Raw genomic sequence first — 26,944 nt, forward strand, 5'->3', positions numbered from 1 at the left:
CCTCAGTGTGTTGAACTCAGTGCTTTAAGAGAGTCCACTGTTGGTACACAGGCTTCCTAGTGTATTCTTTGCAGGAGGAAAAATACCTTTCTTTCAAGTCCTAGGGCAAGCGCAGTCCTCCACTCTCCTTAGTTTCAGATTTCTTTATAAAAATGACAGCCAAGGGAAACCAAGTCACAGTGTTACAGACATCAACAAAGAGAAAGGCATGTCTTCTCCTAAGACTACTTACAAGGACCAGTTAACCAGATTTCCCACGATGAGCAACACCATCCTGTCCTGGTGAGAAAACATCAAATGAGAGGCTGCGCTGTACCGCTTTTCTTTTCACCTACCATAGGGGAGGCATCAATTATAGGAAAACAACTGTCTGGTGGAAGAGTTTCCTTGGTTCTAAGAGTAGTTAGTGCCCACAGTCAGACCCTAGGCCCCTACGAGAACAAATGGCAAGACCTATTCAGTCTGAGGACCATGAACAGACATGGGTTTATTAAAGAAAATGTGAATAAAGTAGGACTTGTAGTATTTCCCCACAGGCACCCGGGACCCACGTCCTGGTGAGTAGGTTGGTGGTGCGTGCAGGTGACTTGGGAGGTAAAAGCATCTGCCGCGGGGGTTCCCCTGCAAAGTGCTACTTCGTGGGCCATGAGGCAGCTCTTGGGACTCAGCTGTGAGGTGCTGGTTTCCTACCATTACTCTGGCTCCAAGGAAGCCCTGCAACTCCCAGGCTCCCAGTCTCTAAACAGCCTTAAAACAAAAGATATTGGTAGTGGGGAAAATAGGAAAGGTCCATCTCAAAGGAAAATTCCTCTGCTGGAGATTAATTCACAATCTGGTCCTGCACCTTTGTGTACCACTTAAAACTCTTAGGTGGCATCTGATGACACTTTAATTTGCATGGTCTCGTTGACTATTTAAAAGTGGTGATTCTCTTGTGGGTGATCCATCTGGTTTGGAGGAAATACTTTCGTTTAAAAAAATTAATTCATCTCTTAGAAAGGCTAAGACGTTGACACCATCAAATATCAGTGAGGATATGAAACAACAGGAACTCTCATTCATTGCTGGTGGGAATGCAAAATGGTACAGCCACTTTGGTAGATAGTTTGACGGTTTGTTTGAAAACTATACTTATAAAAAAAACCCCAACAACTATACTTATGCAATACGATCTGGAAACTGCACTTCTCGGCATTTATCCAAAGCAGTTTAAAACGTGTGCCCACACAAACAGAGGCACATACATTTTTTTTTAAGTAGGCCTCATGCCCAGCACAGAGCCCAGCAGGGCTCGAACTCATGGCCGAGAGATCAAGACCAGAGCTGATATCAAGAGTCAGATGCTCAACCAACTAAGCCACCCCTGCACATAATTTTATTTTATAGCAGCTTTATTTGTAATTGCCAAATTACGAATTGTCCTTCAGCAGATGAATGTATAAGCAAAATGCAGTAGTACATCCAGACAGTAGAATAGTATTTAGTGCTAAAAAAAAAAAAATGAGCTACCAAGCCATGAAAAGACACAGAGACATCTTGAATGCATATTATTAAGTGAAAGAAGCTAATCTGAAAAGGCTAAATTCTATATTATTCCACCTATCTGACATTCTGGAAAAGGCAAGACTATGGGGATAGTGTAAGGATCAGTGGTTGCTGGGCATTGGGGAGAAGGGAGTGTGGGAAGAATAGGGGGTGCACAGAGGATTTTTAGGGCAAGGAAACTACTTTGTATGATACTAAAATGGTGAATACTGTTGTTATAAATTTGTCAAAATGCAAAGACTGTACAACAGCAGGAGTCAACTGTAAACTACGGACCTGGAGTGATTACGAAGTGTTAATGTAGACTCATTGACTGTAATGAATGTACCGCTCTGGTTGGGGGTTCTGATAGTGGGAGAGGCTGTGCATGTGTGGGGAAGGGATTGATGGGAAATCTCTATATTCTCTGCTCAATTTTTTTGTGAGGCTAAAAAACTGCTCTAAAAAAATATTCTATTAGGAAAAAAAAGATAGCGTCCATCATTTAATGTAAACAAACAAACAAAACATTAATTGCTCCTCATGGCTCACAGATAAGACATGCTTCTCTCTCAAAATACTTACAGGTCCTGGGGGGGAGGGGCAAGATGGCGGAAGAGTAGGGTCCCCAAATCGCCTGTCCCCACCAAATTACCTAGATAACCTTCAAACCATCCTGAAAATCTACGAATTCGGCCTGAGATGTAAAGAGAGACCAGCTGGAACGCTACAGTGAGAAGAGTCCACGCTTCTATCCAGGTAGGAAGACGGGGAAAGAGAAATAAAGGAACAAAAGGCCTCCGAGGGGGAGGGGCCCCGCGAGGAGCCGGGCTGAGGCCGGGGCGAGTGTCCCCAGGACAGGAGAGCCCCGTCCCGGAGGAGCAGGAGCTGCACCAACCTTCCCGGGCGGGCGGAAAGGGGCTCGCAGGGAGTTGGAGCAGGACCCAGGAGGGCGGGGATGCCCTCGGGCTCCCGGGGACACTAACAGACACCTGCGCCCCGGGAGAGTGCTCCGAGCTCCCTAAGGGCTGCAGCGCGCACGGCGGGACCCGGAGCAGCTCGGAGGGGCTCGGGAGCGGATCCAGGGAGGGGGCTGCGGGGCGGGAGCGCGAATCCAACAGCGCAGGCCCCGGAGCACAGGGCGCCGGGACACAGCCCAGGATCCGGCCTCCCCCGGGACAGGCAGAGGCCGGGAGGGCCCAGGACAGCAAGGACGCTCCTGCCTCGAGCTGAGCAGATCAGCGGCCCCGCCCCGAGCCTCCAGGCCCTGCAGACGGAGAACCAAGAGCCCCGAGCCCCTTCCTGCGGAGGCTGAATCCAGGCTTCCAGAGTTGCCATAGCAACTGCGGCTGTTCCTCCTGGGGCCCCACGGGGTAAACAACCCCCGCTGAGCCCTGCAGCAGGCAGGGGTAGAGCAGCTCCCCCAAGTGCTAACACCTGAAAATCAGCACAGCAGGCCCCTCCCCCAGAAGACCAGCTGGACGGACCAGTGATACTCCCCCGTGTTCCAATACAACTTGTTTTTGGCCACTCTGCACTGAGCAAAATGACTAGAAGGAAAACCTCACCTCAAAAGAAAGAATCAGAAACAGCCCTCGCTCCCAGAGTTACAAAATCTGGATTACACTTCAATGTCAGAAAGCCAATTCAGAAGCACTATTCTACAGCTACTGGTGGCTCTAGAAAAAAGCATTAAGGACTCACGAGACTTCATGACTGCAGAATTTAGATCCAATCAGGCAGAAATTAAAAATCAATTGAATGAGATGCAATCCAAACTAGAAGTCCTAACGACGAGGGTTAACGAGGTGGAAGAACGAGTGAGTGACATAGAAGACAAGTTAATGGCAAAGAGGGAAACTGAGGAAAAAAGAGACAATCAATTAAGGGACCATGAAGACAGATTAAGGCAAATAAATGACACTCTAAGGAAGAAAAACCTACGTTTAATTGGGGTTCCCGAGGGCGCCGAAAGGGACAGAGGGCCAGAATATGTATTTGAACAAATCCTAGCTGAAAACTTTCCCAATCTGGGAAGGGAAACAGGCATTCAGATCCAGGAAATAGAGAGATCCCCCCCTAAAATCAATAAAAACCGTTCAACACCTCGACATCTAATAGTGAAGCTTGCAAATTCCAAAGATAAAGAGAAGATCCTTAAAGCAGCAAGAGACAAGAAGTCCCTGACTTTCATGGGAGGAATATTAGGGTAACAGCAGACCTCTCCACAGAGACCTGGCAGGCCAGAAAGGGCTGGCAGGATATATTCAGGGTCCTAAATGAGAAGAACATGCAACCAAGAATACTTTATCCAGCAAGGCTCTCATTCAAAATGGAAGGAGAGATAAAGAGCTTCCAAGACAGGCAGGAACTGAAAGAATATGTGACCTCCAAACCAGCTCTGCAAGAAATTTTAAGGGGGACTCTTAAAACTCCCCTTTAAGAAGAAGTTCAGTGGAACAATCCACAAAAACAAGGACTAAATAGATATCATGATGACACTAAACTCATATCTGTCAATAGTAACTCTGAACGTGAACGGGCTTAATGACCCCATCAAAAGGCGCAGGGTTTCAGACTGGATAAAAAAGCAGGACCCATCTATTTGCTGTCTACAAGAGACTCATTTTAGACAGAAGGACACCTACAACCTGAAAATAAAAGGTTGGAGAACCATTTACCATTCAAATGGTTCTCAAAATATACCCTAAAAACTATAGAACACTTCTGAAAGAAATTGAGGAAGACACAAAGAGATGGAAAAATATTCCATGCTCATGGATTGGCAGAATTAATATTGTGAAAATGTCAATGTTACCCAGGGTAATTTACACGTTTAATGCAATCCCTATCAAAATACCATGGACTTTCTTCAGAGACTTAGAACAAATTATCTTAAGATTTCTGTGGAATCAGAAAAGACCCCAAACAGCCAGGGGAATTTTAAAAAAGAAAACCATATCTGGGGGCATCACAATGCCAGATTTCAGGTTGTACTACAAAGCTGTGTTCATCAAGACAGTGTGGTACTGGCACAAAAACAGACATATAGATCAATGGAACAGAACAGAGAACCCAGAAGTGGACCCTGAACTTTATGGTCAACTAATATACGATAAAGGAGGAAAGACGATCCACTGGAAGAAAGACAGTCTCTTCAATAGATGGTGCTGGGAAAATTGGACATCCACATGCAGAAGAATGAAACTGGACCACTCTCTTGCACCATACACAAAGATAAACTCAAAATAGATGAAAGATCTAAATGTGAGACAAGATTCCATCAAAATCCCAGAGGAGAACTCAGGCAACACCCTTTTTGAACTTGGCCACAGTAACCGGAGAAGGACAAACAGTGTATGTTCTCATTCATTTGGGGAATATGAATAATAGTGAAAGGGAATATAAGAGAAGGGAGAAGAAATGTGTGGGAAATATCAGAAAGGGAGACAGAACATGAAGACTTCTAACTCTGGGAAATGAACTAGGGGTGGTGGAGGGGGAGGAGGGTGGGGGGTGGGGGTGAATGGGTGACGGGCACTGAGGGGGACACTTGACGGGATGAGCACTGGGTGTTATTCTGTATGTTGGCAAACTGAACACCAATAAAATTTGAAAAAAAAAAAAGAAAAAAAAAATACAGGTCCTCCTGGATTTTTAAGTTCTCATGTGAATAAAACCCGTTAGCCTCAATCCCCTCAATTTTTAGTGCCTATAGCTCCTGCCCATGCTCTAGAGGACTAAAACACTCTCCTATTCCTTTATGTAAGCATTCTTTGATCAGCAGCTGTCAGCAGGTACTCCGTGAACTCCTGGGTGCCAGGCCCGAACAGCAGCACTAGCTCTGGCCACCGTACTCTGTAAAGGGCAGGGCAGTGGCTCATAGGACATATGTGGCCTTCCTAAGCCGGCAAGCCAACATATAGCTGGGACCAGGGCCCCAATCCCTCTGCTCAGTGTAGGCATGTAGATATACTGAAAACAATGATGGCAAATTTTTAGGACTTTGTATTTCAACCGTTGAGTAATAACCACAATTTTGAAAAAATATTCTTGCTCACTGTGAAAATCAGTGTATAAAAATCAAACAAATGTATAATGTAGAAATTATAATCATGAAATTATAAATGTGAAACGTATGATTGCATTAAAATTAAAATAAAAAATTTATGATGATTATATTTATTATTATGAAAATTTATAATTAAAATGATAAATTACAAAATGTATAATTTCGTAAATTCTTCACGAAAGCAACTGGAGCGACAGATGCCCCAGTGAGCTTGGGACAGGCCTGGTTTACGCCTGCTGTCCTGGTGCTATTATTGTGTGAGTGGCCCTTTCACTTCCACAAGTGAAATAATCGGATTTCTTTGGATGATTTTATACAGGGATGCCCGGCCTTGATCCTTCCCCAAAGCCATGGTCACTGTTTTGTGGCTTTCTATGTATACACACACATATTTTTTCTTCACACGCTAGCAACATTTCATGTAGAAAAATAGATCCATCACAGCTTGTTTTTTTTTTTTTGTTTGTTTTGTTTTGTTTTTTCATGCACGAGAAGAAGAGTAAGTAACAAGCTTCTTTCCCCTAGCTGGACCTCAGCCACCTGGGCCATCTGGCTCTCTTGAATTAGGGAACCTGAGCATCTGGCCCGAGCCTGCCCCTCCTGCTGCCCCCTTCCTCTCTGGGAGAAGGCCAAGGCACACAGGAGCACGCACGTACCATATACAGCGGCCGGCTGCACTGCTGCACGAAGTCCGTGTAGAACAACAGAGCGGCCCGTCGAAAAATCCCCAAATCTGTCGATGACACAATCGCATGGTGAGGCTGAGCCAGAGGTAGCACAAAATACTCCCATACGGCCCAAGCGTTTAGGGTCAAGATGGTGCCGTCTTCACTTTATAAAAATGATGCTTTGCACCCAACAGGTCAGCAATAAAGGTTTGCTTTTTAAAAAAACGGGCTGTCCCATGAGGCTGCAGAAAGGCAAGTGAGGTGGACATGAGGAACAAGCACTTAGGCAACAATCTGGGCGGCTGGCCAGCCCTTCCGTGGGCTCCTTCAGCTGAGATTCCCTCTGGGTATCCTTTACTCCGGTGGTGTTTCCTGCGGAGCAGAGCTGGGGTGGTGCCCCTGGAACTGCCTTCAGACATCTGGTCTCTCTAGACGCTCGGGAATCTCAGCTCGGAAAAATCCTATTCTACTTTTCTCTGGTTATAAGTCAGTCAAAACTGAACCGGGGGGCGGGGGGCTGAGGTCTACTAAGCACGATCAGAAAGTCTAAAATTGTACCGAAACTATAATCAAAGGGACGTAAGTTAAGATGGAGAGAAAAAGATAGAGGATTTTTAAAAGCAATCCTTCAAAGGCATAGTACGAAATGCAGCAGGTGTGGGGTGCAGCTGTTATGCCAACAGAGTGAGGGTCACGGGGGGGGGCTGCCTTTCTGTGGACCGTCTACCCAGCAGACATCACAGGCCAGGCTGGGGTCTGCTCGGAGCAAGCGGTCCAGCCAGGGGGGGACCCCAGCTCAGCTGTGAATGCTATTCCTCTTCGTGTCTACTCTTGGGGTCAACATAACAGACTCCCCTCAAGCAGATATAGGGAGGGATGGAGGAGGGAGCCATGGGTCCATGCAACAGCCCCTCAGAGGTGCAGGCCAGGCGGGGCTGGAGTGTATCCCTGCCTCTGAGTCCCTCTGGCCATCCCCCCGCCCCAGCCAATCCTGCCCAGCCTGGAAGGGGAATGTTCAGGAGCAGAACTGGCAGGTCACTTGGTTAAGAAAACAGCCTCGGGCCCTGGGAAGGGTGGCCAGACATTACCTGTCTCAGACACGTCTGAATCAGTGGGAAGCAGAGAAGAAATGAGAAAAGAAAATGATATAAGAAGGTAGTCAAACAGGTAAACCGCCAGTCATTTTATTTTTCTCTCAATATGATGACTTTCATTTTATTTTCTAATTAAAAAAATAATGTTTATTCATCATAAAGAACAAAAGAATCTTTCCACCTGTCTCTCAAAACATTCGATGTCAACTACTCCTCGAAGAGGGAACCGGAAGTCTGTCTGTCCCTATCTCCTTGGGGCACCACTGGCAACTTCAGTCCATCCTGTCTCGTCACAGGCCCTGCCGCCCTTTGCTCGGGCTCTCTGGTGCACAGTCATGATCTGGGCAGGTGGCGCATCTGTCCACCTATGGAATGTTCTGCTCCATCGCTGCTGCCTTTCCTGTGGCCACATTTATTTTCAGGTGTGGCCTGAGGGCCACTGACAGGGGTGTCTGTCATCCTAGGAAGCAGAGGCAGCTTCTAACATGGGCAGAGAGTTCATGGTGTTGGCTCTGTGTGTTGGCTGAGCCACTGTCCACTAACCCAACTTCCTGCCTTTGGACTAAATTTAGATGTGATCATTGTCACCATAGAACAGCACATTTTCCTTTTGATGCTGGCAAATCTGTGACCACTTGGGGAAGACCCTGGGTAAAGAAATTGAAAATACTTGGTTATGCTATGCGCTGGCTGTCTTCCATTTCTCCTTGCCACATCTCTGTCCTGTACCATGCCCCCGGGAGGCCGAGTCCGAGTGAGTGGATCTGCTCACTCTCCAGGGATTTGGACAATGGGAAACCACAGCAAGGGACTGGAAGGGCACAGAAAGGAGAGTGAGCTCGGAGTATTTATCCACCTGGTGACCTCCCTGGGAGGTTGCCTCAGACTCCCCGTGTCTGTCAACTAAAGGTCACTGCCCCTTTCAGAGTGACTGCCTCTCCGTCCACGTTTAAGTCACCACTCCCTCTCTGTCCTTAGGGCTAATGGATAGAAAGCTTCTCTGCTCCTGACCCCAGGTTGCCAGCTACCCCTATCATGCTCCTCTACCCTGACCTTGCCCTATGAATGGTCCCTCTGTGATTAAATCCTCCATCTTTGTGTGTGACATCTTTTTCCTGTTGAAACCACCCCTCCAGACTATTACATGGTCCTAATAGAATACATCTCATTTCTCCTTTTTAAGAAAGTAAACTAATACAGTATGGCAAAATTGTATGGGGCAAAAGTTGTATAAATATACTAAGAGCTCCTTCATGTATCATTAACGGTCACCGCCGTTACACATATCTGTATTCAAGTTTATTTTTCTAACTCTGGGAGAACCTGGCAACAGCCAGAACAACTGTGCTTCAAATTATTTTCCTTTTCAAGGCTGACGTTTTTTGTGTTTAAAGGTTTTATTTATTTATTCATGAGAGACAGAAAGAGAGGCAGAGACATAGGCAGAGGGAGAAGCAGGCTCCCCATTGGGAGCCCGATGCGGGACTTGATCCCAGGACCCCAGGATCACGACCTGAGCTGAAGGCAGATGCTCAACCACTGAGCCACCCAGGTGCCCCTTCAAGTTGACGTTGTATGATGACTTCACTCACCTTTGAGTCTGGGGGTTGGGGCATGACCAGAGCACCACACCAAATGCTCTACACAACCAGTTAATAATGCTTCCACTGGGCAACTTGAAGATGCATGGGCTGTGTTAATGCCAAAGGCAAATCTACTGACTGTGCCCAAGGGGAAAGCTAAACTGCCCAAATAAGAAATTGTTTTATTCAGTTTTCTGATCTTAAAGCTACTTGTTTATGTAAAATCATACTTAGACCTGGCCATATTTTAAAGGCCCTTACTCCCCAGTGAGTAAGGCGTCTGCCGGGTGAGGGAACTACTCCTTTTCCTTCTGGGCCACATTCTGAATTCCCAGACCCCAGAGTTCCCTGCACAGATGGACTGGAGTCTGCTCACTGAGTCTGCAGAGCCCCTTCCTCAGTCTACCTTCCTGAGGGCAGATGGCACTGCTAGAGTGGACATCTCTATGGGCAAGGAATGGCCAACTGAATGTTGGGCAAGAATGTTCATGTACACACCTGTGAGACCCCTTAAGATGCAGGACAGAGCCAGAGTGGAAAGAAAAGAGGGTCAGGGGCTGAGGACCAGCTCTCCTATACATCTATGTTCTGGAGTGTTCTTCTGAGGAACTGGCAATTTTAAATTTGAACCTGGACCTTCCAGGTTGCAATGAAGCATATTTTATTTATCAGTTTGTGGTCGTCCTTGCTTCCTCCTTTCTTCTCTCCCTTCCTCCCTCCCTTCCTTCTATGTATTTAAGAGTTTCTTTTAGTCTGCTTTACAACTTTAAAATTTTTATACACACAATATGTGGGTTTTTATTTACAATCTTGCTTTGGGCTCTGCAAATATTAGGGATGGGCCTATGTTTGTATATAATTATTTTCCTTGAAATACACAAAAGAATATTTAAGTCTGACTGCCTGGCTCTTAACAGGACTGGGGAAATTTAAATGCTCTAAAACGACTCAAATCTGTTCGCACATATAACAACTGGCAGCAGCAGATCAGAAGCTGAATTCCACGGAGCACTCAGTGCTCCGATGTGATATGTTCACATTGCTGGGGGTTGGAAGGAGTTCAGCAGGTGTCCTGCCTGTTAAGATGGATAAGTCTCAAAACATTCCAGTCTCAGATTTTGGGAACAATATGCAGTTCATTCTTGACAACCACTTAGCCTGCTCAGAGAAATGCTCCCTTCAGATGCTACAAACTGAAAACTATTTCTGTAGGTGGAACAAGTGGCGTGATGACTGACACCATTCCTCAAACACACTTTCAAAGTTCTGCTAGGTATAAGGCACCGGGATTCGGAGCTGGAGGTCTGCCTCAGTCTGAGGTATGGCAAACTTAGCTTCCCGGTTGAAAAGAGAATTAGTGGCAATAAATAACTCATTGTATCCTCTACAGGAGACTCAGAGCACGTGTTCATGTTGACCAGCAACACTTCCGTTTAGGGTAAGCAAAGACAATGCTTCCTCGGGGTAAGTTCATCAGTGTGTTTAGTATAAAGTAACAGGTGACTCACCTATCTTGAAACGACCCATGTAGTAGATCTGGGTGCTGAGGGCCAGAGACGCCAGGATATGAATTGCAGAGAAGATGACCCAGAACCACAGGTCATTTTTTCCAAACACCTAGGAGTAAAGATGGAAGATACCTTCATTTGGGGTTTTTCCCACCTAACGGATGAAAATCATTCCGTCTCTATGCATAGAGTCAAAAACCAAGCTGTGCATGCATTCGGGGTCCCCCCAACTTTTGTGAGCTCACAGGGATCCCACTGCACAAAAACGAATGGCTAAATGAAGATGGGAGAGGGAAGGAACGGGGAAGGCACTGGACAACAACAGGGAAGGGGCAACAGGTCTGGGGCTGGGGGCTAACGCTCTTCAAATAACTGCACACAACCGACGTGTATCCCTGCAGATTTAGCAAGTGGTGTGTACTAAATGTCTCTTCTCTCTCTTCTCTCTCTTTTGCATTAGCTTGTACATCTCTATGCCAATCCCATGGCAGTCAGGTCCTAGCTTGACAGTGAAACTCTCCAGGGGTAGTTTTACAGGTGCCTATTACATTATTAGAGATGACTAGCTAATTAAGCCAATAAAATACCATGAATCGACCCACGATGGCCCTGGTATCAGGAACCAAGGATTGTGATTAATTCAAACCTGTTCCCATGAGGTCCAACAAACAAACAAACAAACAAACAACAAAAAACCTCCCCAGGGGGCACATTTGGAGAGCTGGGCTGGGGGCCGTGGGGAGGGACGCACCACTCCGAGGACGGTGAGTGTGATGACCACTGCGAAGGAGGCGTAGGCCGAGTAGGCGCTGGCATTGATGTCAGGGTGGCGGGTTTGGTAGAGCTTCAGCATGCACAGGCCCGCGATCATGTACATGAAGGAGGTGTCTGAGGGCACACAGGAGGAGCCAAAACAGTCAAGATCCGGTAGGCCACAGACAGTTTCTCTTTGGGAACCCCTGCCTTCAGGCCCTGGAGTAGTTGCTGCCCTCAGACAGTGTGGAGACCTCCACCATGGCAGGCTCCGCAGGCACATCCCACACCCCACATGTACACACTTCTAAACCCCTCCAAGGCTGCTCCTAGCTTGCAGAAGAAAAGCATCTGATGACTTGATAAATAACTATCCCCACTCGCAGGGGAATTTGGGTTTAAATGCTGGTGTTGAGCAGCTATAACAGGAGCCCATACTGGTGACAGGGCACTGTGACAATCAAAAGAATCCTAGGTGAGCGTGGAAGGGTCTTATCAGTGTCCTGAAATATAACCACACTGATTGCTGCTCATCTATAGCTTTATAGCCTAGGGATGGAAAACAGCTGGAAACTAAATGTGGCTTAGCTGCACGAGAGGTATGGAAATGCTAATTAAAACAACCAGGCAGAGTGAAATAAGTCAATCGGAGAAGGACAAACATTATATGGTCTCATTCATTTGGGGAATATAAAAAATAGTGACAGGGAATAAAGGGGAAAGGAGAAAAAATGAGTGGGAAATATCAGAAAGGGAGACTCCAAACTCTGGGAAACGAACTAGGGGTGGGGGAAGGGAGGTGGGCGGGGGGTGGGGGTGACTGGGTGATGGGCACTGAGGGGGCACTTGATGGGATGAGCACTGAGTGTTATTCTATATGTTGGCAAATTGAACACCAATAAAAAATAAATTTACCAAAAAATAAAATAAAAAATAAAACAACCAGGCAATGTCCCGTATTACTCAAGAATGTAGCAAAACATTTGAATGTCTGACAATAACACCTTAGTGATGATGTAGGGAAATGGGAACTCTCAGGCAATTAGCAGGAGTGGGAATTAATAATATGTAGAAATCTGGATGTTTTTGGTCAAATGGAAGATGCATAAGCCAGGCAACTCCAAAATTCTATTTCTAGGTGTCCCAGGGAACCCCTCTCACGTGGGCGCAAAGAGAAGTATGTAAGGGTGTTCACTGCAGCAGTGTCTGCAGCAGCAATATCCTGGAAACATCTGAATAGTGTTTGATAGAGGGACTGATAAATGTAGTCTCATATTTTTATTATAGAAGATGACAATGCTTAAAAATGAGTGAACTGTATGTCCTTGATTCAATATTGATAAATCTTGAGAACATGTTGGATGAAAAAAAAGTTACAGAACATAGTGTGATAAGTAAATATTAACTCACTACAAATGTAGTAAAATTATAAAAACAAACAAATATCAAATTTGTTATAGCTGTTGCCTCTGGGGAAGGAGGCAGGGGAATAAGTTTGGAAAGCAGTTCAAAGAACCTCACCTTTATCACAGCATTTTATTTCTTAAAAGGTAGATTTAAGGTAAATATTTTTAAAATGTTGGCATTTGTTCGGCAGGGTGACGCATACTGTTCTCTGTAATTTTTTCTATTAAAAATGTTTCTAATTTAACAAATATTAAACCTGACAGAGAATTTCTGTGATGTTCTGGGTTCACGGACAGAGGTTGGAGCACAAATATAAAAATGACCATTTCTAAAATTTGTATCCTTGCGTGTGGAGGTCACTGTTAATTGCCTACTACCAGCATCAGCTCTTCCCTTCCTCCTCCCTGACCGCGGATCAGTACTAACTCAAATATCTTAGCCCCATTTTCAATTCAGAAATGCATGCCTTTCCAGCCTATTTGTTTAAGCAAAGCTAATTCCAACCCCTGGTTCCATGAATGGGTCTCATTGGTCTAAAGGTAATCCCCCTCTTTTGCTGCCATGATTGCCAACCCATGCTTGAGCCAACCAGCATCTAGGGAATAATTCTGGAATGGGCTCAGGACTATTGTAACTACTGAGGTGTGGAATTATATTATTGGGGGGGGCATTGACAAAGAACTTCCTTTGCTCTTAAATGAAGGCTCCTGGAAACCAGCTTGCTGCAGCCACCAAACATCATGAAGTAGAGACAGGAAGTCAGGACCTGCTGTAGCTACTTTTGCCATCATGAGTCTCCTAAAAGCCTGAGGATAAACATCAGCCTACAGGCTGAGGACAACCCTAGGGATCACAGAGAACTGGACCCAGAGCCACCTGATAAGTCAGCTGCAAGCTTTTTATACCTTTGGATTTTCAGAAGGCAAGCCGATAACTGTCCTTATTATTTGGCCCAGTTGGACGAGGCTTTCTATTATTTTCAACCCAAAGCAGTCTAGTTGCTAAGTTAGGCCAAATTATACTAAGGGAACTTACCAGATGTCTGTTGGTGGACATTATCTGCCTTGCTGCCTAACGCTTAGCCCAATGCCCACCTGCAGATCTAACCATGGGATCATCATTCAATGTTGAGGCTTTTCTAGTCTGAAAGGTGGTCAGAGAGAAAAGATGGTACAACATGTGGAAACTAGGCCCTGTGAGGAGGTGCCCTCAAATCACTTTAGCTCACATAACATTTAGCTCACATATCATTTAACTCTTGCATGCATTTGGAGAGGGTCCCAGGACAAGACTCCTATAACTCAAATCTGTGTGATTGATGAAAATTCTAATTACCGAATTGGAAGTTGGAGTAATTAGGGCAGACATGGTAACAAGCACTGAGCACTCCTTCCATCATCAATGCGATGCCCATTGCATAGAAAACACCAAAGTGTTTAGGAATCCCATACTCCTGAAAGCGGAGAAAGTGTGGTCAGTGGAGAGACACCAATTGGTGATAGAGCCATAGAATCTGGAAACCCAAGCTTCTGGCCTCCTGTTGTTCATTACACACAATCCAACACCACACCATCAAGCCAGATGTCCCTCCCCTTGGCAGATACTGTTTGGAACCATGACCCTTCCCAGCATCCATGTCTGATTTACCCGCCCTCTCCTCACCATGGCAAAGATGTCCTTGGCTTCCAGGGCTCTGCGATGGAGAATGTCCCGGCGCAAGACTATTAGCAGGAAAAGGAAGCCCAGGAGCACGTGGCCCAGGTTACTGAGAATGTTGTTGAAGGCACTGCGGGATGAGAGGGAAACCATGAGAGTGGCCAGGCGATCCCAGAGATTCAGAGAAGGAATGAATGAATGTATGAATGAGTACTCTAATCATTCCATGTTTTCTGCCCAGCCCAGCCTTTTCATCAGACTTAAGGACTGGTAAGTCATCAGAGATCATCTTTAACCTTACTCTTTTATTTTAGGATGCCTAGCCTGTGATAATGTGTCTGTTTCTTCTCTGAGATGCCTGACTGGCTTCCCTAACACTTACTCAATCCTCTCTTATCCGGATGGCACTGGCATGAAATGAATCCTGGGAAACAGTTGCTCCAAAGATGGGCAGTCTGGCCAAGAGTTTCAGCTACACTGTCACAGGGAATTCTCATAGACGGACCCATGCTATGTGTGTTGATATTCAGCTTTGTAACTGTGAAGTGTCAGGTGGTCATAGCCAGCTGCTTTATTTCAGGAAACTGAGGCTGGTTTAATTCTGGAACAAGAGCCAGGTGAATGCTCTTTCCATTTTTCCATGTTCTGGTGGGTAGAGCATGGCCTTGGAGGCAGCAGGCCAGGTTTAGTCCTGACATTAATAACAGTTGAGGGACTTTCCAAAAGTCCTTCCTTTCGATGCCTTAGCATCTTCATCTGAAAATGGGAGTAAGGATAATGCTATTTATTTAGTGGGGTTGTTTAGTGGCTTAACATATGAGCATCTCATGCCCATGGAAGAGTGTCATCATAGCTAGGACCTGATATTTTATTTTATTTTTTTAAAGATTTTATTTATTTATTCACAAGAGACACACACAGAGAGAGAGGCAGAGACACAGGCAGAGGGAGAAGCAGGCTCCATGCGGGGGACCCGACATGGGACCCGATTCCAGGATTCCAGGATCAGATCCTGGGCCAAAGGCAGGCTCCAAACCGCTGAGCCACCCAGGGATCCCCTAGGACCTGATATTTTAAAAAACAACCCTGCCCTCTTCTCAGCTGGTTACTCTTAGGAATGTTTCGTGAGGCCCCTATACAGGAATGAGAGGCGCATATCTGGTCTCAAAACTTCTTGATTTCATCCCTCTTTACCCTTGACTGGGGTAGTTTTCCATGGCTGTCTTTAGTATATTTAAAAACGAACATCACATCTCACAGAAAGGTATCTCTAAATTGCCTCCTGGGCAGCCAGAGGACCGGGCTCACCTCAGGACACCCAAGGGGTGAGCACAGAGGAAGTTGTAGTAGCAGATATCCTGATTGCCAGTGACATTCGCCACCTGCAAAATCAAGAGTGAGAAGAGGAGATGCAGAGTTTCTCCATCTGCTGAGCTCAGCCTGAAATCACAAAAGACAGGCACTGTACACATTGATTTCCCACATAACCAGTGTTCCTTCTCAGCAGGGACGGGTCATTGTCTGCCACCTTCATATAGCACAGGCTTATTAGAACTGTCATGATATGTTCTATTTTCTAGATGCATTTGGGAGGGTATGGAGCTGTCCCATTCTGTGTGTGGAAGTGATAACCACAGGACAAGGAGACCTGAAGAAGTAAGTGTTCAGTTTTCCATATTTATTGCCATCTCTATCATTAAGAACCTTCCTAGACCATAGCACAGCTCTATCTTCCGACAGGGCCCTGAGGTACCCAGAGAATATTGGGATTATAAGCAGTGTGCCCAAACCTTATAAAAGTCCTTGTTCTCATTGCATAGTAAGTATGGAATTGGCTAAATATTGGCTAAATGGTGCCATAAGACCATTGGCCTTCAAACTTGGCTGTACATTAGAATTGCTGGGGGTTTAATTAATACTGATGCCTGGTTCTACTCTCAGAAACTTGGATCTAATTTGGTATAGGATACAGCCTGGACACTGGGATTTAAAAGCTCCCCAGGTGATTTTGATGCACAGTAGTTTGAGAATCACTGCATTAGAAACACCGTCACCCTCATGCTTTTAAAGTAGGCTTTCTGTATGTAATAAATGCTAGAGAAGGTCATTAGGTGATCTGGACCCTAGGATTCTATGAAGGAGCAATGAGGATTCTCAGGCTGCTTTAATTATCTCAGTTCATTTGTTTTTACTTTATTTTTGTTCTTTTAAAAAAGATTTTATTTATTTACTCATGAGAGACACAGAGAGGCAGGGACACAGGCAGAGGGAGAAGCAGGCTCCCCGTGGCGAGCCGATGCCAGACTCAGTCCCTAGACCCGGGATCACGACCTGAGCCGAAAGTAGATGCTCAACCGCTGAGCCACCCAGGTGGCCCTTTTTCGTTCTTATTTTATATTTTCTTAATTTTAATATCTTATTAGTTTTGTAAAGTTGTTTTTAGTTTTACAAAAAATATTTACCCTCAATAGAGGTACAGGCTAAATTAGACACTAGGTTTCTTTGTTTTGGTCTGGAACTTTATTTATTCTATTAATTACCCCTTGATAATCAGAAGTTCAGCCTGGCAAAAACAGATATATTGATAGATATTATGACTGAATAAGCCTAAGGTAATAACTTCAAATTGAGATAGAATGATACAAGAGGTCCCAGGCCCTTCTGTGATAAAACAATTGGGAGCTAGGTTTAAAGGTTCGTCAAAGGGGCACCTGGGTGGCTCAGTGGTTGAGGGTCTGCCTTTGTCTTGGGATGTGATCCCAGGGTGCTAGGATTGAGTCTCGCAACAGGATTCCTAAGGGGAGCCTGCTTCTCCCTCTGCCTATGTCTCTGCCTCTCCCTCTCTGTGTCTCTCATGAATAAATAAATAAAATCTTAAAAAAAAAAGGTCCATCAAAAATGAAGCAAAGGAGAAGTCCAACAGGAACTGAAATGGGAAATTAATACTGGACTGAGCTCAAGTTATATATACCTTTCTCTGTACGTCATAGCAAAGATCTCTCCCTGCAGTACGAAAGCTGGGGTTCTAGGATTCTGGGCAGCACTTACTGTCTGGTAGGTGATGACCAGCTGGATCACAGGCAGTGCATAAAACACAGCGATAGTGATGATGTTCCTAAGCAGGCAGAAACAACCGGAAATAGTTATTTCCAAATTAACAATGGAATCTTGGCTCAACTTTTAAAAAAAGAATCCTTCTACCCCATAACTCTTTAGTTAATTTGTAAAAGTAATTAGAGACTGATTACACAGTTCCTGTCTCTCCAGCATCCTACTACTGCAATCATTAGTAAACCTAAAAATAACACTTGCTTCTGCTTTACTCAAATTATGGATGAGGTCCATTGCTTTAGGATATTGTCTGACTAAAAGTGATCAGAGTGTAAGTAATGGGAGATGGATCACATGAAGGAGTGTGGCTCTCTTAGAGACCTCTTAGTTCCAAAACGATGGTCCCACTCTGAAATTCCATGGGGCCTCCCCAGGCTCTTGCTTGCCTCAAATATTTGTATCCAAGTAAAAGGGAATCCTTCCAGAGGAAAGGAAGGGCGTGAGCTTGAGGGGAGGGGGGCCTCCTGCCAGGCAGATCAGCACCTCCGCTTGGAGAGAGGCTACCTCTGGGTGCTTGACCACCACAAGTCTATTTATCCCTGGCTGGGGTATCCTCTCTTCTCAGGGTGGTTTCCAGCTCCTCTGAGATGCTGTAGACCCTTAGTCCCTGAAATCACCGGCTCTTCTAAGAGCAAGGCCGGGTGAGAAGATGGAATAACATATTAAGAACATAAAGGCTCAAAAAAAAAAAAAAAGAACATAAAGGCTCCAGTTTAGTGTGTCTCATGGAAGGTAGTGACACGTTATTGTTATGTTGTCTTTCTGGAAATGGATTTGGTGTGCTCCCTAAGCATATGGGATTTTACTACCATTCTCATTTTTACTTCATATGTATTTAATTTAGGGATGGCTGCCTTTTGTAGTTCATTTTTGTTTTTCTTATAGAACGTGACATGAATTATTAAACGGAAACTGGTGCCATAAGTGATTGTGGCTTTTACTAAGAGAACTTTCATTTTACTTAAAGGAACCGTGGTCCTAGTAGTCATCTACTCACCAAAAATAAATCTTATATTTTTTGCTGACAATTCTCCGGTCCTTCCTGGACAGATCTGACAGGTAAAGGAACATCTAGGATACCAAATAAAAGGAGAATGCAAGACTGTACTTGGCTTTTTTTTTCCCCCAGAAAATACAAAGGAAAGCTTTACAAAATTTCAATCCAATTCCTCATTTAGGGATTAAAACTATTTAATAAAACTTTTCTTTCCATTTTTCTCCCCAAGACGCCTTAATAAAAATCCAAGTATTTTCTCTGAAATTGTAATAATTGGCTGATGTGGAAAACCTATGGGGGGGGGCAGGGTCTCAACTGCTTCTTTTATCTCAGGAATTGGTTTTCAGTTTTCAGAGATGTCTACTCTGTGGTCCTCGAATAATAGGATTGAAACTGGTTACTGGATACAACACAATAAATATATGCTGGAAAGAAACGAGCTTTACTCCTGAGGCCCGGTATGTGCACAACCAAGGAGTTTTCCCCGGGTATACCCCTAAGCGATCTTTTCTTCCATCTGCTGGATCCCTTCCTCCTATATGGTCCTCAGTCAGCCACTTCAGACCCTGGGTGTTGCTGCTGTTGTTTTTTAAAGTTTTATTTACTTAGGTAATGTCTACCCCCAACGTGGGGCTTGAACTTACACAGGGATCAAGAGTCCCATGCTCTTCCGACTGAGCCAGCCAGATGCCCCCGGGCCCTGAAAACCCCGAGTAAATGCTCTACTCTCCTTGATGCTCTCACTTTCTCCCTCCAGAGAGAACTGCTAATTAGCAGGGTATTGCATTTAGCCTGTAGTTATGTTTGATCTCAAAAGCCCTTAAGGAAGTCTGGTTTCCCTTGAAAGGAAAATAAAATAAAGGAAACTGAGGCTTGCTGGAGGTGTATTTGCTGAACTTTCAGTGCTTGTCAAGAGTATGGCCAGGCAGGGGTACCTTGGTCCGGATGACGTTCTTATCACTCTCAATGTCTGGCATGGTGTCGAAGTCACTCTCCTCCACGGAGCTGTCTGTGTCTGACTGGCACGTGTGCCCACCGTCGGAGGAGGACACCTGCCTGCCAGGGCTGGAGCTTGACTCCTCTGAAACAGAGAAAACTCATCTGCCTTCCAAAGCTAGGAAAGACCCATGCAGCCCATTCCTCCTCTCTGCAAAAAGCACAGTGCTGACTCATTCTTGAAAATGTTGTGTTGGTAAAAATGAACTCCTTACCCACAACACATGTTCTTTCTCTCAATTCCTCCTCAATGGACTTCTAATTTTCCCCTTCTATTTGTATATTTAAATTGTCTGTGTCTAGGGCCAAATACATATCAAGAACATAAAAGCATCTGCTCTGTTAAGTATTTGGATGCAAAAAAGAGATTATGCTTATATGTCATGTTTCATATTTTAAAATATGAACATAAATATATAAACATATACATGCACAGTTATGTATAGCATCTACCGCATATACGTGTAAGCACACACATATCCAGCAGCTATACATTGCTCGTGGATCAAGTATTAATACAGTGAAATCCCCCACATGCCGTATCTATGATTACATAATGAGAACAACACTCTCGGGGAGAAGAATCCTTGTGTTCTCGTGAATGTTTCCCAGAGCAGATGGGAATTTGTGCAGCTTGATAAGCACATGAGCTGAGCCTACCTTCCGCTTTATTTCTTCTGTTCAGATAGTTTAAAAAAAAAAAATCCCACAACAAACCCAGTTCTTGCAGAGCCAGAAATAAGTAGCCTGCACGAAGCCCACATGCTTCTCCAAGTTGCAGCACACCAGAGCAGGAATAAGGACTCCCAGCCCCTCTGCCCTGACATTTTAAGCGAACCATTCATAGACCCACAGGTATTCTGTGTCTTTCAGGCCACAGAATGAACACGGGGGGCTGCCGTGTGAATGACTAGGTTCAATTATGAAGTTGGCCAAAATGAGCAACTGTCAGGCTACAGCCATGTTCACCTGCAGCAGAGCCTTAGTCTTCTGATCGCCCTTACTCCACTGAAACCTGAGAATGAAACAGCTCGTCAATTGATGTCGGGCCCCCTGACCTCGACTCTGACACACTGTTCGTGCCCCAGACTCGGGCTGGGTTTGAAGACACCCCCATGGGGACCTTGGGAGTCGATGGCAACCACGGTAGGGCATTCTGCTCACATGTGGCTAGCACAGAAGAACAGAACTGGAGACAGAGCTGGAAGGAGCTTTCCAGATCACCCAACCAATGCATCTTATTTAAAAAAACAAGGAAAAAAAAAACAAAGAGAAAAACCAGGACAATCTTACATGATGACTGCCTTGCCCACTCTCACAGCCAGTAGTGGCTGGAGGACCCTTTGTAGCCTACTCTCTGGAGAGTTAGGAAATACTTCAATGAATGGCCTCATTGTAGGAAATACCTATTGCCCCGTAATTGCTTCCTTCAGGGGTGCTGGCAGCAATGGGACATGATACCGCCGTATTTCCAGAGCCTGTTAAAAAGAAACACAAAGAGGCAATGCTTTATGTCCACTTGTTGGGTAGTTTGAAGCATCAGGCCACAATTTAGGCTTGATTGTCCTTCTTACTCTACTACAAGACGCGCTAGACTTGACCTGCAGGCCAAATCCCGTCTGCCACCTGTTTTTGTATGGCCCTTGAAGTAAGAATGGTTTTCAATTTTTTAAATGGTTGGGGCAAGAAATCGAAAGAAGATTTCATGACAAGGTAAAAATGATATGAAACTCAGAGTTCAGTATTCATATCTAAAGTTCTATCGAAACACAGCCACAGTCATTGGGGTACATCTGTGGCTGCCTTTGGCCATAGCGACAGAGTTGAGCAGTTGTGACCGAGACATCTAATGTATTTGCTCTTTGGCACTTTTTTTTTTCCTTTGGCACTTTTCAGAAAAACCGTCTTCTGGTTCCTCCTGCCTGATGGGATTGCAGAATCACAAGAACAAAGGAGCACAGGTCCTGAAATCACTTTGAGGAAGGCCGCCACTGAACAGAAACATAGAGATAAACTTCTCTGATGAAAGCCCTGTAATTTGGAGGTTTTTCTTTTTTTCTTTTTTCTCTTTTTTTTTTAAGATTCTATTCATGAGAGACACACAGAGAGAGGCAGAGACGCAGTTAGAGGGAGAAGCAGGCCCCATGCGGTGAGCCTGATGCAGGACTTGATCCCGGGACCCCAGGATCACGCCCTGAGTCAAAGGCAGACAGCTCAACCGCTGAGCCACCCAGGTACTCCAATTTGAGGGTTTTTAAAATAGCATTTAGCAATACCCTGACTATTGGCAGGCTGAGCCCAGATAGAGAGGAAGTTACTGCACTCCTTGGAGCAATAAATGATGACAACTGAGCTAAGGATATGGAAAAATATGAGATATTTTGAGATTTCTGGATCTGTTGCCAAATGTTTGTTGGCAGTGAGAGAGAAGCAGAATAAGATAATGCTCCTCAAACTTTTCCATTGAGGTACTCCTTGTAGCAGCACCGGGAGTGAACTCATTCCTCTGAGTCTGGCGGTGGCATCTGGAGCCATGCCACCGCCAGCAGCAGAGAAAAAGATCTCCCAACCATCTCCTTGGTTATCAGAGGAGATGCTACCATTGGCTTTGTCCGCCTCTGAGGATGAGGCAGGGCTGAACAAGAAGAGGGGAAACCACGACTAAGTAGGGTTTCTAGGCCATCTCTTGGACTCTGACTTAATGCTACGGTATTTCCAGCAGCCACACTCGTCTGGGGAGATGCATGAGAATATTTCTTCACTGCCTCCTGAGCTTTGTCAAGGATCTGGGATATTGTCAGGCTGGTGGGAAGTTCAATATGGCCTCTCTCTTCTAAGGTGAGACTGCCTGTAGCACATGTAAGCAAGAAACACTGTGAGTTAACTGGTCGGTCTCGTAGACTGTTGCAGGGAAATACATGTTCAGTGAAGACACATAACTGAGGATATTCTATAACATCCTCACTGTGAATACATTTCCATTTCTTCATAGAAAATACAGTTTGTTATTACACTCATGCTCCAGGATGTAACACGTAAAATGGAACCAAAGCCTCCAACAGTTCATCATTTGTCACAGCCAACCCTTCTCATCCAGCGCTTAGCCTTCCTCCCACCGGTGGGTAGTGAAAAACATTAAAAAACAATCCTATTTGTGGGCTTTATCTGTTTTTTTACCCTTTGTGTGTTCACTTTCTTCATGAAGAAAAAGAATTAAATCCCGAGTTCAAAATATTTAGCCAGGTGATGAAAGACGGCCTCTGGAGACTCAATTTCCTTCTCCTTTTGGTAGCTTAGCCAAGAGTTGGCTCAGCTGGAGGGCCCCAGCAAGGCCTTTGGCTCACACAGCATTCCTGGCAGGCAAGGTTGTTCCCAGGCCCTCAGAATGCAGACTCCCTGGCACCGTCCCTAGGCCTGGAGATTCTTATTGTTTCTTATTACTTCAAGAAAGCAGACATTCCTTGGCCTTTCTTGGGCTCACCCATAAATATGTAACATGGTGTCGATACCGTCTCTGCTTTTCATCCAACTTCAAGGCAGAGAAGTAAGTTATTTTCAGACTTCAAAGTTTGAGATACTATATTTTTGTGTGTGCAATAGTAGTGTCAGATGGAGATGTTGTGTATGATTTGATTGACTCTTTGACCTAGGACAGACTTGGCCATAGTTCCAGCCCAGAGCTTTGCTGCCGTGACTACTAACTATAACAAGTTCCAATTACTATTCTCACCACCACTAGTACTGCTACCATAACTCATGTTCCCATTGCTGTTACTACTGCTGTGGTTGCTGATGCTACTACTATTACTACCGCTACTACTACTACTATACCCGGCTAGTGTTCACTGAAACTTCAGTGTATGTCAGACACCCTTTAAAGTTCTTTACAAGAATTTACTCTTTTAATTTTTCAATGGCCCTATGAGGTAGGTACTATTATCACCATTTTAAAATAACAAAAGGAAGGCATTGAGAGATTGAGTAATTTGCCCAGAGTCCCCCAGATAGATAGAGAGTGGTTCATTGTATTGGTTTCAGTTAAAACTTTTTTCTTTTCTTTCTTTTTTTTTTTTCTAGAGAGAGAGACAGAGTGTGAGTGTGAGTAGGGGAGGATCAGAAGGAAGAGAGAATCTTAAGCAAGTTCCCTGCCCAGCATGGAGCACAGCATGGGGCTCAATCTCATGACCCTGAGATCATGACCTGAGCTGAAACCAAGAGTCAGATGTTTAACTAATTGGGCCACCAAGGTGCCCTAAAACTTCTTCTTTTTTAAATATTTAATTTATTTATTTGAGAGAGAGCGAGCATGAGTAGGGTGGGAGTGGGAGGGCAGAGGGAAAGGAGAAGCAGCCTCCCTGCTGAGCAGGGAACCTGATGTGGGGCTCAGTCCCAGGACCCAGACATCATGACCTGAGCCGAAGGCAGACCCTGTAACTGAGTGAGCCACCCAGGTACCCCCAGAAGTTATCTTCTTAATTGAAAAATAATACAGGATTTTCCTTCAAAATATGAACAACTGGCAGCAAGGGTATTACTTTTATGGAATGTCCAAGAATATCTTTCAAAAGAGACAAGAAGTATAAGACTTATTTGCATCTCCACTTTAATAAACTGACACTTTAAAGAAGTATCTAAGCACAGCATTTGCTTTTTAGGTTGTCTGCTGCTGCTTGCTGATGATTCTCTATTGGGTCATGGGTCTCTATTGGGTCTATCTTCCTTCCGTCTAGCTCACTGTGAGGAGTCTCACAGAAACCGTGTCGTGGTCTCATCCCAGGTGATGTGGTCTTTTCTATTTTTCTCCTTTCAAGCTTAAGCTCCCTCTTTTTAAAGCTTTCATTCAAGTATAATTAACATACAGTGTTATATTAGTTCCAGGTGTACAACGTGATTCAACAATTCTATACCTTACTCCGTGCTTATCGTAAGTGTACTCTTAATCCCCATCACCCATTTCACCTGTCTCCTCACCTACCTCCCCTGTGACAACCAGCAGTTTACTTTCTGTATTTAAAACCTGTTTTTTAATTCATCTTTTTTTTCTTTGTTCATTTTGTTTCTTAAATTCCACACAAGAGTGAAATCATATGGTACTTGTCTTTCTCTGATTGACTTATTTCACTTAACATTATACCCTCTAGATCCATCTATGTTGGTGCAAAAGGCAAGATTTCATTCTTTTTTTATTATTTATTTATTTATTATTTATTTAATTTATTTTTTTTTCATTTTTTTCATGGCTGAGTAATATTCTTTCTTTTTTAAAAAAGATTTATTTTAGAGGGGGGGGGAGAGAGAGAGAGAGACAGAGACAGAGACAGAGAGCAGGGGAGAGGGACAGAGGGAGGAAATCCTGAAGCAGACTCTCTGCTGAGCATGGAGGTGGACTCAGAGCTCGATCTCACCACCCTGAGATCATGACCTGAGCTGAAAGCAAGAGTTGGCCACTTAAAGGAATGAGCCCCCTTGGTAATATTCTTTTTTTTTCTAGTAGGAGAATTTATTTTATTTTATTTTTATTTTTTTAATAATAAATTTATTTTTTATTGGTGTTCAATTTGCTCCCTGGGTAATATTCTATTATATATATATATATATATATATATATATATATATACACACACACACACATATACACACACCCCACACACACATCTTTTTTATCCATCATCTACCTATACACACTTGGGATGCTTCCATAATTTGGTTATTATAAACAATGCTGCAAGAAACATAGGGGTACATATATCTTTTTGAATTAATATTTTAATTTTCTTTGGGGATTACATGGTAATTCTATTTTTCAAATTTTTTTGATAAACCTCCATACTGTTTTCTACAACAGCTGCACCAGTGTGCATTCCCACCAACAGTGCATGAGTGTTCCTTTTTCTCCAAATCCTTACCAACACTTGTTATTTCTTGCCTTTTTGATTTTAGCCATTCTGACAGGGGTGAGGTGATGTCTCATTGTGGTTTTGATTTGCATTTTCCTGATGAAGAGTGATGTTGAGCATCTTTTCATGTGTCTGTTGGCCATTTCTATGTCTTCATTGGAGAAATGTCTGTTTATGTCTTCTGCCCATTTAAAAATTGGATTATTTGGGGTTTTTTGGTGTTGAGTTATATAGATTCTTTATATATTTTGGATATAATCCCTTATTGAATAAATCATTTGCAAATGTCTTCTCCCATTCAGTAAGTTGTCTTTTTGTTTTGTTGTTTTGTTGATGGTTTCCTTTGGTGTGCAGAAACTTTTTATTTTGATGTAGTCCCAATAGTTTGTTTTTGCTTTTGTTTCTCTTCCCTGAGGAGACATATCTAATGTCATTCAGGCTGATGTCAAAGAGATTACTGCCTATGTTTTCTTCTAGAAATGTTATGGTTTTAGGTCTAACATTTAGTCTTTAATGTATTTTGAGTTTACTTTTGTATATGGTATAAGACAGTGGTCTGGTTTCATTCTTTTGCACGTAGTTGTCCAGTTTTCCCAACACCATTTGTTGAAGAGACTTTTTCCCATTGCATATTCTTGACTCCTTTGCTATAGATTGACTATAAAAGCGTGGGCTTATTTCTGGGCTTTCTATCCTGTTCCATTGATCTATGTGTCTATTTTTGTGCCAGTACCATACTATTTTGATTACTACAGCTTTGTAGTATATCTTGAAATCTAGGATTGATACCTCCAGTTTTGTCATCTTTTTCAAGACTACTTTTTATTCGGGGTCTCTTGTGGTTCCATATAAATTTTAGGATTATTTGTTCTAGTTCTGTGGAAAAAAGCTGCATCTTGATAGGGATTAAACCTCTAGTTTTAAGCTCTCTCTTTTTAACTGTTAACCTATGTCCTCTTATAAAGGTGTAATTAAAAAAATATCAAATGTGTAAATAGTAAGGGAAGAATGACACTAAAATCAACCCAGAATTTTTGGCATTTTGGGGTTACTGAGAAGCCCTCTGCATTTTGGGGTTACTGAGAAGCCCTCTGCTGTGAGAAGTAGAAGTGCGCATAGGAAAATGCTTGAGTTTGGTTATGTATGGTAGGAGGTTGAAATGGTTTGTGGGAAGCAATGTTTTTGTGGGTGTAAACACAGGAGAAAAAACCCCACAATAGCTAAAATCAAAGCATACGAGTGAACAAAAACAATCACTGTTATGTTAGGTGAAACCTCATTAAAAAGCAAAAGCCAGCTGTGTGAGTCTGTTCAGACTTGGATGTGTTACTGATTTCTGTACTCAGCTCTGGCTTGTAAGTGAGCAAGCTGTCATTTTGATGTAGTCGCTAGCTGCTGTTCTCACTCTGAGGCATCTGCAACACCAGTGGTTCCATGATGGACAAGAGCATCAAGATTGTCATGGGCAATACCATTGCCAGCATATAAAGATGTTTTACCTCTGTGGATGTCTACAGGCACAATTTAAGTATGAGACTGACCAACATTGGATAACAGTATTCTACTAATGTTTCTAATGTCTAAGGCCTTCACCGAATGCAAAACACCAAAGCATTATCTCCCAAACTTCAAATATAATTGATGTTCCCGGAAGGGGAGTTATATTTATATTTAACTC

The 26,944-nt window shown here is 43.9% G+C and overlaps 1 protein-coding gene across 2 annotated transcripts in view; it reads right to left on the bottom strand.

Moving 5' to 3' along the window:
- The window catches only part of SIDT1 (SID1 transmembrane family member 1), a 101,357-nt gene that overhangs the window by 7,563 nt on the left and 66,850 nt on the right, over window positions 1–26,944 (bottom strand). The window contains exons 11-21 of one of the 2 annotated variants that reach the window (XM_055316459.1): window positions 20,776–20,847; window positions 19,309–19,454; window positions 18,374–18,447; window positions 17,314–17,380; window positions 15,574–15,647; window positions 14,272–14,395; window positions 13,945–14,062; window positions 11,201–11,337; window positions 10,450–10,558; window positions 6,253–6,329; window positions 233–279 (exon numbers count right to left, since the gene is read on the bottom strand). In XM_055316459.1, the coding sequence (XP_055172434.1) occupies window positions 233–279; window positions 6,253–6,329; window positions 10,450–10,558; window positions 11,201–11,337; window positions 13,945–14,062; window positions 14,272–14,395; window positions 15,574–15,647; window positions 17,314–17,380; window positions 18,374–18,447; window positions 19,309–19,454; window positions 20,776–20,847 (1,045 nt within the window). Of the gene's footprint in view, window positions 1–232; window positions 280–6,252; window positions 6,330–7,585; window positions 8,006–10,449; window positions 10,559–11,200; window positions 11,338–13,944; window positions 14,063–14,271; window positions 14,396–15,573; window positions 15,648–17,313; window positions 17,381–18,373; window positions 18,448–19,308; window positions 19,455–20,775; window positions 20,848–26,944 lie in introns of those variants that run through there. The other variant, XM_055316460.1, reaches the window with a different exon arrangement.

Source organism: Nyctereutes procyonoides, unplaced genomic scaffold, assembly GCF_905146905.1.
Source record: "Nyctereutes procyonoides isolate TBG_1078 unplaced genomic scaffold, NYPRO_anot_genome, whole genome shotgun sequence".
NCBI classification, from domain to species: domain Eukaryota; kingdom Metazoa; phylum Chordata; class Mammalia; order Carnivora; family Canidae; genus Nyctereutes; species Nyctereutes procyonoides.